Source organism: Mauremys reevesii, linkage group 2 (genome assembly GCF_016161935.1).
Source record: "Mauremys reevesii isolate NIE-2019 linkage group 2, ASM1616193v1, whole genome shotgun sequence".
Lineage (NCBI taxonomy): Eukaryota > Metazoa > Chordata > Testudines > Geoemydidae > Mauremys > Mauremys reevesii.
The window spans coordinates 251,665,339-251,680,333 of NC_052624.1; the positions used below are offsets into that span (position 1 = coordinate 251,665,339).

The 14,995-nt window shown below is 37.5% G+C and overlaps 1 protein-coding gene across 15 annotated transcripts in view; it reads right to left on the minus strand.

Moving 5' to 3' along the window:
• The window catches only part of UBR5 (ubiquitin protein ligase E3 component n-recognin 5), a 147,335-nt gene that overhangs the window by 51,719 nt on the left and 80,621 nt on the right, over positions 1-14,995 (minus strand). For 8 of the 15 annotated variants that reach the window (XM_039526102.1, XM_039526100.1, XM_039526097.1 and 5 more), the window contains exons 20-34: positions 14,331-14,528; positions 12,650-12,860; positions 11,959-12,003; positions 9,012-9,138; positions 6,795-6,946; positions 6,256-6,351; positions 5,635-5,758; positions 4,587-4,684; positions 3,771-3,919; positions 2,735-2,826; positions 1,680-1,826; positions 1,455-1,573; positions 1,236-1,362; positions 1,006-1,135; positions 537-697 (exon numbers count right to left, since the gene is read on the minus strand). In XM_039526102.1, the coding sequence (XP_039382036.1) occupies positions 537-697; positions 1,006-1,135; positions 1,236-1,362; positions 1,455-1,573; positions 1,680-1,826; positions 2,735-2,826; positions 3,771-3,919; positions 4,587-4,684; positions 5,635-5,758; positions 6,256-6,351; positions 6,795-6,946; positions 9,012-9,138; positions 11,959-12,003; positions 12,650-12,860; positions 14,331-14,528 (1,976 nt within the window). The remainder of the gene's footprint in view (positions 1-536; positions 698-1,005; positions 1,136-1,235; positions 1,363-1,454; positions 1,574-1,679; positions 1,827-2,734; positions 2,827-3,770; positions 3,920-4,586; positions 4,685-5,634; positions 5,759-6,255; positions 6,352-6,794; positions 6,947-9,011; positions 9,139-11,958; positions 12,004-12,649; positions 12,861-14,330; positions 14,529-14,995) is intronic. The other 7 variants (XM_039526108.1, XM_039526110.1, XM_039526112.1 and 4 more) reach the window with 4 other exon arrangements.

Below are 14,995 nucleotides of genomic sequence, written 5' to 3' on the forward strand. Positions count from 1 at the left end.
GTAAACTTCACAGTTCCACCAACACACCTCATTTTTGACCTGTGACACCTGACATTATAAGTCTGGAGACACTACAAGAAACTGCCAATTGTGCTGAACTGTGTGACTATGCTATGTATGTTGTAGTAGCTGTGTTGGTCCCAGGATATTAGAGAGACAAGGTGGGAGAGGTAATATCTTTTACTGGACCAGCTTCTATGGGTGAAAGACAAACTTTTGAGCTACACAGAGCTCTTGTTCAGGTCTGTGTAACTTGAAAGCTTGAAAGAGAAGTTGGTCCAATAAAAGATATTACCTCACCCACCTTCTCTCTAAGTATGCTATGGGAAAAGAGAGACTAAAATAAGAGTCAAACCATTCCTTTTTATATGGAACTTAAGTATCATTTGAATCCAGATCTCCAGAGGTAAAAGGTTAGTTTCAGAAGCCTTATGCATCACCTATCCCCACAAAACCATTTTAGTGTTTTCCTTATTAAATGACCAACACCAGTTCATACACATCCATTTATGTAATAAGTAGAACACAACCCTTACTTTTTCTTTTTGGATGAAGCCATTTCCACACTAAGAATAACAAAAACTCTTGCCACAGAACGCAGAAATCTCATTGTAACTGCAATCGCTTCTTCTCTGCGCCCTGGAGTGTATTTATTTTGTAGCTCCTTTACAAGAGTACCCAGCAAAGTATCTAAAAGCTATGGAAACAACATTATAATGTATTATTTATGTGGTAAGAAATCACACTAGAAATGCTTAATGCATTTTGTTTCAAGTGTCTAAATTAAAGATTCACAGAAAACTGGTATCTAAAAAATGTGCTAGTTACTTAATGTAAAAAAAAAAAAAAAAGGCACATTTACTAGATCACATAAGAGCAGAATTGGGTGGAAAATCCCGTGCCTTATATTTAAAACTGAATTAAAATCCAACTCAAACTTATCAATATCTACTGGCTATTGGATGATGTACAAAATTAATTTAAAACATGGCTAAGAGTGCTTACCAAAATGTCTGCTGTGCACTTGACAATAAGGCAATGTGTAAAACAGTCCAACCGAATTGTACCACTTTGCTGATTAAGGTAAACTTGTTCTTCAGGCAAAAGATGACCTATTCTACTGCTTGCACTAAGACTTGGAAAAAACAAAGCAAAATGAAAAAAATTTATATAAGTTGACAGATCTCAAAAACAACAGTTTAAAAAAAATGTAAATAATATTTGCAAATACACACGGGTCTTTATTCTCCTGGGAGCCAAACATGATCATAGATTTCAGCGCATTCCAGTCTTGTAAAACACGTTCCAAAGCAAGCTGAGCAAATCGTGGAGGTTCTAAATCGTGATCAGGCATATCAGAATCTAAAGAGAAAACAAGGCCAGAGTGGCATGTGAGAAAGGTAGTGAAATGCAGAGACCTACATTGTCGTCTTTTCATTGAAAAAAAGGCTTACCTTCAGGATTTGCAGTTTTACGATTACGATCTTCCCTAATTCTAGGTGGCCTGTACTGGCAGTGTTCTACAGTTTGCCTGGCAACTGTCTGTACTAAGAATAATAGAAGATGTTCCCCCCTGTAATGCAGAATACATTAGTAAGAAAAATATTTAAAAACAAGCCTGTCACATATATTATTCCTTCCACATTCCCCGCCCCAAGTCACTACAAATACAAACTTACCTGCTATTTGGCATTGTGACCAGATTTGTAGTGGTAAGCAGTCTGTAAAGAAGATCAAGACGAGCAGACTTCTGTCCTGCAATTAATGTTTTACACTTGCATTTTTCCCAGCAATCACAGTAGGCTGTTGGGGATGTTCGCTTGAGCCTGAAACAAATAAAAATCTTTAACATCACTGTTCAGAAATTCATTTTTAAAATATTAACTGAAAGGGGCTTTTGGATTTATTTTTTTTTAATTAATTTCATTTTCTACTACAAACTTTTTAAAACAGTAAACAAACAAAACAATCATTTAAGAGAAAAAAATTACAATTCCTAAATAAATCAACTTCAGTTTATTGGTGTTCTATTCTACTATTGATTTAGCGTGACAGTTTCACTATACAGCTTTTCACATTTCAGATAGGTTTTTGGTTTTTTTTTAAATAAAGTAAAAGGGGTCTCCAAAGCATCAAAAAGTTTAACGGAAATCCTTTTTTCCTACTGAAGAAAAACCAAAGATTCTTAAAAAATTACAAGCACATCTTAGTAGGTATAAGCTGTTAACTTGTTAGTTTATAGATGTTTGATATTAATGCAGCTCAGCTTAAGCTGTTTAATCAAGTTACCTAGACTGTAGCTTCAAATTTGCAGCAATCAAATATTTTGGATGTATATTTGGTTTCTAGCTCATTTATCCCTTGCTCAGGGCTAGTTTTTAGGGGGGAACATACATTAAATTTGTTTTGATGCTTCATAGCTTTGGTTCACATTTTATTCCTATATAAGCAAACTTTTGAGGTTGTGGTTGAATATGTTAACCATTTACTCTGTATACCACTGCCTCCAGTCAAATAGCAGAAAGACTAACAACATTTACGGATATAAAAAAAATTATGGATAGAGACTGGTTCATATTAAGTTAAATTTTAATAGTTTATTAATTTGCAAGTATTTTGTAGCATAAACTAATGAACATGAAGCAACAACTAATCAGAAGTGAAAGCAGTTAGTGAATGGAACCAATTAAGACATCAGTTTGACTGTAAGATAGTGAACTCAGTGTGTACTTACTTGCAATCATGACCTTTGTGACAAACCCGTGCACATTCTGTGCAACAACAAAGAGATTCCAGTAAGCCACATGTTCGGCATTCAAAAATATCCTAAAATGAAAAAACCCACCATTTTATAAACATGAAGTTATATGCATAATTTTCCCCTCACAACGGATATGTAGTATCAATATTCACATATTATAATAATTCAATACAATATCAAAAATGTAGGGCTGTAAGAGACCTCAAAAATTCATCTGGTCCACCTCCATTTTCTACAATGATACAGGATTAAGTATATTACAGTATACTTAAATACAGTAAAAGATGTTTTATCTGGCATGTTGGAGGAATGGGGGCGTGCCAGTAAGTGAAAAATGACAGTTAACTAAGAGTGAGGGAGTTTGGGTGCAGGAGGGGGCTCGGGGAAATGGGCTGGGGCCTGGGAGGGGGTACTGGGTGCCGGATCCGTGCGGGGCATGGTGGGAGGCACTCACCTTCGGCGGCTCCCAGCAAGCAGCGACCTGTCCCGGCTGCTCCTAGGCAAAGGCAGGCAGGCAGGCGGCTCCGTGCGCTGCCTCCGCCCACAGGCTCCACCCCCACAGCTCCCATTGGCCATGGTTCCCAGCCAATGGGAGCTGCGGAGCTAGCGCTAGAGGCAGGGGCAGCACGCAGAGCTGCCTGCCGCACCTCTGCCTAGGAGCAGCCGAGACAGGTCACTGCTTGCAGGGAGCCACCCAAGGTGAGCACTCCCCAGATCCAGCACCCAGAACCCACTCCTGCGCCCCAACCTACTGCCCTGAAGGCCCCTCCCGCACCCACACCCCCCCGCCAGACTATAAACCCCCTGACTATAAACCAGAATGTCAATGAAGATCAGAAATAGATGAAGACTACTATAGCACAACTCCAAACTGTTAAAATGAATTAATAGATTAAGTTCATCTATACAAGAATAGGGCCAGTGGTGTTCATTAACATTAACACTAAGGACAGACAATGCATAATTGAAACATTCCCATTTAAACTTATTAAAAAAGTGTTTAACTTACCTGATTAATGTGCTCTGCTCCAGTCCATGTAAAGCTGCATGTATCATTACAACATAGAACATATAAAGGAGAATCATCTGGGTTTGTGCCAGATGGGCAAACCATTCCCATGAACACATCTTCCTCTTTTTCACTAGAAGTTGCCTCAGCTAGAAAAATTCAAGTATAAGTGTTTTAAAGCCAAGTTTTTCATGGTAAAAATCAATTTTAAAAGAGTTATAAATGATAAAATGCTCTCAATAATATTTAGAAGACTTCTTCCCCAACACACTATAGGTCTTCCCTGCAAAGAACACCTGCAGATAACTACGATAGGAAGTTAAACAGGTGCCTAAGTCTTTTCAGGAATGGGACCTAAATATGTGTACAGTTACATCAGATATTGTATTCCAAACCAGAAAGAATAAACTTTAGTAGTGGATCAAGTGATCCATTTATATTACAGGAGTACTGTGATGTTTAATCATTTAGCATTTTGAAAATACTATCTTAATTCATTAGTGTTTGTAAAGCAACAGATCCTTGAATGAAAGGCCTGGTATAGAGCAAAGTAGTGATATTAACAAAACTCCATTGCTACTATTAATACACATATTAGTACATGTTCTCAAATAGCAAATTATCCATGACACAGGCACCATATATTGGGAGGGGGTAAATTCTGGATACCAGAATTTACTCAAACATATGCAATTTTACATAAAAGAATGTTTGTTAGTTATACATTCAATTACTGTCTTTGTATGTATGCCAAAACCAAAATTAAAAAAAAGGAAACAGCTCAGTATGCATAAAACATATTTGAAACTCACTTACCTTTGGCAATTTTCTGTGCAGTTTCCAGAATGGTAATTGCAGCAGGGTACGCTCTGCCACTAACAGCAGACATAAACGGTGTCATACCTCTTGCATCTCTAGTAAACAAATTTGTAAAGTTATTACCAAATAAGTTGAAAAATGCTGAACTTGTAGTTGCAATAGAAAGCTATGAAATAGGCCAACATAACCCTATATAAACAGGAATTAGTCTGGATAAGTGGGGCTGCTGAATATTGGTACATATAAAGTAATAACCAAAAAGAATTTGTTGTGTGTAACAAAACTGGAAAGATTAAAAACTGAAGTTAGTATAGTGCATACACTAAGGAAAAGCAAGGAGTTGGTAATTTAATAATTTACCATATATTTAAAACTTTGTCAAGTTGATTAACGGGAGAAACAACTAATTAAGTGTCTTTTTTTTTTACTGTAATAATATAAACAGTCTTTCTTCAGAAAAGAATTCAAATGTTTGACTCCTTATAATTTTTGCTTCAGTCCTCTTTGGCATCTTATAGCAAAGCTTTATTGCACAAAGGGCAATATGTCAAAGTTCCAGAGTTTCCTGACACTTAAGGAGTGTCCCTTTGTTTCTTAATTCCTCTTAGTATGAACAGTATATCAATTTTATCAATCTCGTCAATTGTGAAAATTTAGTTAATTTCAAAGCCTTGTCTTCTCCAAAGATATTAGTTGGATTCCATATAATCTTTTTTCACAAAGAATCTCTAGACCTGGTGTCGATTTCTTATGATATACCCTTCTCCAATACAGCATTACCACAGTGTAAGTGCCTAGATTAAATATCCTCAAAGGGATTACTTGAGAAGTAAAGTACTTTGTAACCCATGTATCTGTGTGCACATGCACTCTTGCAGACATTCTGCAGTAATTCTAGTTTAATATACTGCTTCCTATTTAAAATTTGCCTACATATTGAAGACATTTTCACCAAGATGTTCATGAGTAAGTTTCAGCTCATGTATCATCTTCAGGGGACATTTGTTTTAAACAATGGTGACACTTTTCATTTCAAAACCCTTACTTGGCTGATAGTAGTTCTCGAAGATAAGGTTGTAAAACGACACTATCACATAACAATTTCAGTATAAAATGAGCATTTGCCTTCCGATCCTTTGATTCCACTACAGATGGTTCAGTAGAAGGACCTGCAATCAGAAAAAAATACTTCTGTGGAAACAATCCCCAAAGTGGGTCCCTCTTACAGTCGGTCATTTAATAAAAGTAATGTCATCAAAGAGAGAGACAGCTGTATAAAGGTTATCATCAATCACCACCTTGACTATGACAGTCTTGGCAGTTTCAGCAACACATTATGCATTTCACTGTATATAAAGGATTGAATGTTTGAGAATATGAAATGTTATTAGCTGAAACAGATAGTAAGCACAATTTCACATTACTACTGACATTTTTACATGCACAACATTTGCAGGTAAATAAAAGTTTGTGATATTCTATTGAGCTGTGCTTTACATAAAAATAAGTTTAAGAATAGTGGTAAAATGCTGCTTCAAGCCAAAGCTATCTGTATTTACAAAGGAGCTGCAGTTGGCATACACAAAAACCTATCAAAAGGTAGCTTTTGTGATTCCCTCCCTCCCCCCGCCGCCCAAGCATATCCAGATAAAGAGCAGGTTCTCACCTGGTATGGTGGAGGTGCTAGGTCCTGGGCCAGTGCCAGTCGCTGCTGTGGTAAGAGATCCCACAGCGGGGGCCAGGATAAAATCAATGTCACCATCTTTCAGTAAACAGAACAGCAGGGATATTTTTTATATATTGATGTACATCCTAACAACAAGCTTTTTCTGCAATATTCTAGCAACACTATACACCTGTTTATATTTAACTGACACTTTGCACTTAGCAAAAAGTCATGTAATTAGACTGACATCAATATAGCCAACATTATAGCAAATACTTTTAAAAAGTTTGGCAACAGCATTTTAAACAAATTTTGTTTATTGTACCAGTTTGAATAAGTGCTTTTAAATTCTAAATCACTGCTTCCATACAAAAAGTACATCTGATTACTCCATTACTAACAATACTTACTCTTCAGGACATTTAACATTTCAGTCTCTGAAGGTGAATTTAAAATTTAGTGTCTAAGTTATTAGTTTGTTGCTTTTTTAATCATGTCTAGTTTTACACTCATATCAATTGAAACATTAGCAATCTTACCAGGATCCATTGCAGGAGGATCAGGAACCCAGCTGGGAGGAGCTATTGGTGGAGAAACTGGGTCCTGGTGATCACTAGATGAAGCTCCAGCTTCATGTCTACCCAATCCAGCTGCTCGCAAGGATCTTCTCATCATCTCCCTTAATCTCAAACTGAATACAAACCAAACAGAACAAATTCACTTCCACATTGATTTATAATTAGGTAATATACTTAAAGAAAAACTTTTGTAGTTAAAGGCAACCCAAACTTCTTTTATTCCTATAATTGTCTTAGGGCTTGGCTACACTGGAGAGTTGCAGCGCTGGTGGAGGCTTTACAGCACTGCAACTTAGTCACCGTCCACACTTGCAAGGCACATACAGCGCTGCATCTCCTGGCTGCAGCGCTGGCTGTACTCCTGCTCTGCCTCAGGTATAACTATTGCAGCGCTGGTGATGCAGCGCTGGAGTGCAAGTGTAAACAGTGATTAATCTTACTATGCTGTAACTGACCTCCCGAATTTTCCCATAATGCTTTTAACTAAATTACTCTCTTTGTTTTGTTATGATGCCTCTCTGTTTTGTTGTGAACTCGGGGCTCCGGGAGCTGCTTATCTAAAAAACAAACACAGCTACTGTTTGCTGTGAATGAGGCAGGCAGGGGGATGAATGTCTACAGCTAGTGTTTGCTTGAGGAGAGAAACAGCACGGCTGGTGGGGGGGGGGGGGGGTGAGGGAGTCCGTAGGAGCAGCTGCTTATCTGGTCTGCAGGCTATTTTCATTTAAGAGTGAATGAGGGGTCGAGGAAATAGTCAAATTTTGCAAGGCAGGGAGCTAACACACAGTGTCGGCTCCAAAAATCTACACTCTCTCTCTCCCCTGCTCCCCGTCACACTCCACCCCACCCTCCTCTTTTGAAAAGCACGTTGCAGCCACTTGAATGCTGGGATAGCTGCCCATAATGCACCACTCCCAACAGCGCTGCAAATGTTGCAAATGTGGCCACACTAGCGCTGGTAGCTGTCAGTGTGGCCACACACCAGCGCTTTCCCTACACAGCTGTACGAACACAGCTGTAACTCCCAGCGCTGCACATCTGCAAGTGTAGCCATGGCCTCAGGTACAGAGAGAATATCAGTCAAGCAATAATTTTAAAATTTCCTCCCAACATTCTATTGTAGCAGGATATATTGGCCCTTTAAGGGCCGCTGTGGCCCAGTACTTCTGTTATTGGGTCTTGTCCCTTTAAAAGTCCTTGTATATGCACCTGCTCTTATTTAGAGGTTGCAAGATTGGGTATTCCAGAGAGTAAGATGAAGGCTCCACCTTTTACTCCCCTGCATCAAAAGGGAAGACTGTATGGATATGGAGTAGAGGACTATGGCCCAAGGATGGCAAAGGACTGTTTTATTTCATGTGGATTTATGCTTTGGCGAGAGAGTCAAAGCACAAATAATATACAGACTCCCCATCCAGTCAAAGGAAAACTGAGGAATGGCTCTGGAACCAGAGACTTGAAAGATAGCAACTCATTACACTTATCTATAAGTTCTGTCCTAAACATCTATCAATGTAGATACCACTCAGATCTGAGGGCTTGTGGGGTAGAAGCACTTAATGAAATTAGAGGTCTTGCAGCAGGCAAATAAATAGGGACACCTTGTGATTTAGATACAGACCACACACACTGAAATCATAAGCTTATCCTAGAAGTTCTCCTAAGATGTAAATATAAGTAGCAATTTTCAAACATTTCTATAACACTTTTATTCCTAGACTCTTTAATTAATTGCAGTTTATAATGTGCTTTATAAACCGCAATTAAAGCCTCTAAATCTCCAGATTGTAGATAATTACTAATGCCACTTTGTAGTTGAGGAAGCTGAAGGCCAGAATAGTTAAGAGACATGCCCACAAGTCCATGCTGGAGCTAGAAACAGAACCAAGACTGTCTGGCCCTCACTCCTGCACTCTAATCACTACACCCCCATTTCCTTCTCCTTAATCTGACAACAGCACCCCATGCTTGACCACAGCTAAAAGGCAAAACAAACCTCTTCTAGGATAGGCTTATGATTTCAATGTGTGTGGTCTGTGTACATTACAGTGTAATTTCTATGATGGCAAAGTAAATGAGAATATTGAAATTGATATTCCTAATATCACCGTTTATAGTTTCATTAACATACGAGGGGTACTCAAAGTACAAAACAAGCTTGGTAAAACCAGTTTATACCTTCTGCTGCTTGATGATCCTGCCCGATTTCCTGGACCATTACTTGATACTACTGAGATTGCATTTGCAATAGCCTCAACCGCAGAAAGCCTTTCAGCAAATGTATTCCTTTCAGAGCGCTCTGCTTCTGAAACATTAAGAAAAACATTTGGTGCCAAATTTTAAATAAAGTATCATTATTAAAAAAGGAGTTAACACAGGGATCTTAATTACATCTTAAAGACTCTCCTGCAAACTCTTAATTTTTGTTTGTTTGTTTTAAATTCAATTAGTTTTCCAGTTGCAAATTCCCTGGCTCTAGGAGGAAAGTAGCTGTTGATGGGAAATGACTGCATAGAATGTGCTTTATGATCTGTAAAAACATGGATCTTATGTTTTTCATTTTGCAAGTGGTATCCAGATATTATTGCTGTGTGCCTTGTATGTGTGTGTAGTAATTATTGGAATAAGACTCTGGATTCAAAGAATAAGGTATAGAACTATTAGTATCTTTATATACGACAACCCAAAGAGTCTTAAATCTCCTCTAATGGCTGTACAAACATACGAAGGGCATGAGTGCCAAAGGGAACCAGCATTTGAAATGTCACCGCAAAAGAAACAATTGCATAGCACTCCCCTCTGAAATTCTCTGAGGTGTCAACCCAATAAAGTTAATCAAGATACTGACAAAACAATATCGTGCAAGCAATTCTGACAAAAATCTATGGCACAACAAATAGGATCAGCAAGACATTTTCATTGTTTTGTGTATTAGAATAAAAGTTTTACAAAAAGAATTGTATAATTTAGTATAAAAGGTTTCTCTCAAAGAGAACCATTTTGTCTGGATTACAACATTCCTGAGAAACAGTCAGCCACCTAAACACCACCACCACTGTGGCAACTAAAAATCCAGAAATGACTAAGGGCATGTCTTCACTAGCACCATTAAAATGCTGCCCCAGTTGCTGTGTAGTTGCGGCACCAGGGTGGGAGAGAGCTGAGAAAACAGCAACCTCCACAAGGGGAATAGCTACCCTCTCCCAGCACTGGTGCACTGTCTACACTGGCACTTTACAGAGCTGAAACTTGCAGTGCTCAAGGGTGTGTTTTTTCACACCCCTCAGCGAGAAAGTTACAGCGCTGTAAAGTGCCAGTGTAGACAAGGCCTAAGGCATTTACTTTTAGTGCTTCTGTCTGGATAATGAAAAATTATATCTACTATATTCTTCTATAGTCCTTTACTTCCCTATGAAATATTCTAGTTCAGAATCTCATAAAATAGGCATCAGTAAAAGTCATTAGAAATACTGTTCAGCAAGATACAAGCTAAAAACAAAACATTTCAAGTTAAGTCGTTAATGCAGTTTAAAAGGTCATTTTCTGAGTTTATTTTATTCAGGCAGATAATGTGAAACTATAAAAAGCAACCACACTGGATTTATATTCCGAGTTAAAAAATTTCACAAGCATTTCTGTAATAGCATTTAACTAGAACTGCTTAAGGTTTCTACTTTAACATGATCAAAGTTCTGAGGTTACAGTATTGGTACTGTCTATATATAAAAGCATACACATCATTATAAGTGGTACCAGTATTAACACGTATATTTAATGTTGCCTGACATTTTCCATTATAAGACCCTGTTTCAGTTGCTTATAGCTTTGCCAGACTCGAACCATTTGGACTGAAACTTCATACTGACTGCCTTAGGCTTATGTCTTTTTCAAAAGTTGAAGCCAAATTGGTTCAGCTGTTTCTCAGAAAGAGATGAACGGTTTAGTCCATGTTAAAATTTTTATAACTGTTTCATTGAGAAGCTCAAACACACCCTCTATAGAACCCATTATTCCTGAGTCAACATTCCTTTGCTGCCATCCCTGTCTAGTGGCAGGTCAACAGAAGGTAATCTTCTACCACTACTGCTACTGTTAGCTCAAGTAGGGAAGACTGTGCATGGGAACTAAAGAGCCCAGCCCTACTTATAAGGAGGAGAGGAGTCAATATGACTCCACATGATGGAATTTTTATCTTTTTGGATTTTAAGTTTTAAGGAAACCTGGTAAGTTACATTTTAAAAAAAAACTTTGTCAAAAGAATGTTACGGTTACACAGTCAAGTATTCAAAATTAGGAAGAGACAGAATTAAGGTTGCCAGCCAATGCAACCTTATTTCAGTCCTCTTGTGGATATGCATTTTAATACAGTCTTTAATTACATGATCACATAGTATTTTTTCCCACAGGACCACTGCCTCAATCAATGCACATGGACAGTGCTCTGGGAATCACTGTTGTGCAGTGAATGAAGCTTTCATCTGTAGAACCCCTGTCTCATTTTTGTCACAGAAATTGGAAGGTGTGTAATGAATGAGACCGGGAACTGCAGAAAGAAAAAGGATGGTCTTGCAGTTAAGGCAGCTGTATTCCACTCTAAAGAACTGGATTCTATTTCTTCCTCCCCCAGTACCATATAGAAACTCTGTGGCAAAGTCACAAATCAAATTTTTCAGTGGTGATTACTATGTGCTCTTTGGGTAACCAATCTGAGACACATGGGGTTTGACTTGTGAGTGATTCACACTTCTACAACAGCAACTGAGATTAATGGGAGTTGTGCTCTGAATGGAGAGTGCTATAAATTGCTAAATACTTGGGGAAAAAAATCAGGCCCATGGCTTCTCAAACTGGGCACCCAAAATTAGTTGGCACTTCTGGATTTACTCTCTATGCTTCAGTTCCTCATGCGTAAAATAGAGATGATACCACCCGGTCACCACAGTGGCATTATGAAGATAAGTTCATTAATGACTGTAAAGAACCAAGATACTACTATGAGAGCATCACAGTAAAGCCCATCAGGAAGTTAAATCTTTATTCAGTGCAGGGTTTGGATGGTGTACAATAAATAAGGAATGGGGCCACACATTGAATGATGAGGATAAAAGAAATATTGAATAGCTACCCATTTGGTGAGCACTGTCCATCTTGTGCACTGAATGAAGTAGCCCTGTGGAAACAATAGTATGTGATCATGTAATTAAAGACTGTATCATAATGCATATGCAGAAGGGGGCTGAATTAAAATTGCAAGAGTAGTCTTAATTCTGGCATTTCCGATCTTTTGAGCATTTGACTTTGCAAACAATGTTCTTTTCATGTGGGGTTTTTTTTTTTTTTGATGCAATAGTATTTTAAAAGCTATAAAAAATGTCAGTCCCTTACATCAACAGAAAGCCCTGTGTTCATATTTTCCAATACAGATTTCTCAATGGAAGAAATACCAAAGACACCAGTAAACATTAGACACGTTATTTGATAATCCTGGAAAGAAAACTTGAACACTGTGTGTGTGTATAAAAAAACCCCAAGCTAATAATGATATAAAGGGACAATCTAAAATTTTCAGATCTGGGTGCTCTAAGTGTGTCCTAAAACCACAATTAGGCACCTAAATAAAGTAGTGCTGACCTCCCGCAAATCCCAATGAAGTAAATGGGAGCTGCATAAGCTCCACACCTTTGAAAAGTTAGGTCATTTATTTTAGGTCCCACATTTTAGGCACTTGTTTTGAAAATTTTGGCTCTCCTTCAAATATTCTTGAAACTGTATTTGAAAAGGTAGATTCAAAAAGGCTCTCATGATACATTGCTCACCCTCTTCCTCTTTCGTTTCTTTGTTACTGGTTGGAAAGCATACAGATACACAAGCATGTAGAATATTACGATTTCCATCGCATCTGTGGCTGAGGAACGTCTGTAGCATTTGTAGATTCTGATCCAAGACAACAGCTTGTTCAAGATTCATCAGGTATTGTCTGCAGGCCTCATAGTCACATCGGAGAATATGCTGCATTAAAGTCTGTTTCTGTGCTCAGAAAAAAGAAAGAAAGACTTCAATAAAATGGAACAAAAAATTTAGACAAACAATTCTAGATATTTCTGGCTTTGCATTGAAACATGAACATGCAAAAACTTAAGTCTACGATGTTCACTAGTAACACAGGAAACATTGAATACAAATATACTAGAACTTTTTTTTTATGTTATGATCTCAACATCTCATATTGAGACTGAATGTCATTTCTACTATAAGCAAATAATAAAAGAAAATTAAAGAAAGGACATGCTGAAATACCAAGCATCTGTCAAACTACAAAAGCTTGGCTCTTGGCATCATACCTGGTTACATCAATTCAAAAGATACAGGATTTCTATGATTCATGACTATGTAACACAGCAAAATTGTAGGACTCAAGGAACACAGCAAGTGGTCTGTATGAACTGGCTTTTATAGGGTTTTCTCTTAATGATTGGTAGAAGTGGGATGGGGAGGTTGAAATTATCTGGGTGACCCCTTTTCCTCCTAAAAATGTGGAGTACCCCAATGCAAGACTCAATATAGGTCTAATATGAAGTGCAGCAGTACAGCACACATGATAAATTCATCCTTTAGGGCAGGGGTTCTCAAACTGGGGGTTGGGACCCCTCAGGGGGTCGTGAGGTTATTACATGGGGGGTTGTGAGCTGTCAACCTCCACCCCAAATCCTGCTTTGCCTCCAGCATTTATAATGGTGTTAAATATATAAAAAAGTGTTTTTAATTTATAAAGGGGGAAATCGCACTCAGAGGCTTGCTATGTGAAATGGGTCACCAGTAAAAAAAAGTTTGAGAGCCACTGCTTTAGGGAATCTGCTAACACACCACACTAACCATTTAAGAGGAAGTAGTGGAGGTTCTTCTAGCATGTTTGGTATTTTGCATAAACTAGTATTCAATATATTATATAATTATTTATATGGTGCTATAGGTGTATATGGCACTCTACAGAGGATTCAAGCAAGAGGTCCTTCCCCAAAGATTTTATACGTCGTAACAGTGGAGATTCACAAGAAATCACTCCTACAATTTCTCCTTTAACATTTCCTGCACTAGTTCAAATTACAGGCAAACCGTAGTGCATTTACAGTAACATGACAAACTTCTGATCACTTGAGAAAACACATACATTCAATAATAGAATAATACAATAGTATGGAAGAGACACTAGTCAATATTTTAAACTTTAGAAGCATAATCCCTAATAATTCTAACAATTATAAAATAATAATTTAAAAATCTCACACTGGAGTCACGTCAAAGACCTTTTGGTTTACTAAATAGTTGTGTTTGGTTTTCAGGTTTATAAAACATTACTTAATTTAAAATGACAGAAGAGCAGAAATGCAATGGTAATTTAAAGAGTTAAATATCAAGATGCTTTAATTTACCATTTTTAAAAAAGCAGTTATTAAGATTACCATGTAGTAATGAAGTAAGCAAAACACAGAACATTACCTCAACAGCCATGATGATGATAGCAGCTTTCTTTTTAATGGTTGAATTAGCAGGAAGATTTGTTAAGGAATGAACACCCATTCCAAGACTACTAATAGGTGGAAGATCAAGCCAGTCGGGATCCCTTATTCCACCCATGCAATCTTTTGCCATTGGATAGATAGTTCCATTTCCATCTCTAAGAATAATAGGAGATTCCTACATAAAAATAAATTAACACCAGATCACCATTTTGCAAAATCATATAATATGTATTTCCACATTTAAATCCCTCCTAAAGACTCACTTCTGTCATGCTGCCCACAGGAAATCTAGTTGATTTGAAATTCATAACCTCTCTCTACCTCTTTTTAGATTGAGCTCCTTGGGGCAAGAGCCACAACTTCTTGAATGACTGGGAAGTGCTTAGCACAACACAGTCAATAGCACAAATAAGTGTCAATTTACTTAAAAAAATTAAAATTAAACCTTAATTAAAATGAAATATGTATCAATCCTAATACAATACCTGGATCTTTGACACCATAATTTATTGAAAAATACTTACAAACTTGAATGGAAACACTGAATTCTACAAATTTTCAGAGTATCTTTGACAATAAAATTTTCTTACATATCTGTACTAAAGATGTGGCTTGCAGAAATCACTGAAAATTATTTTTTCT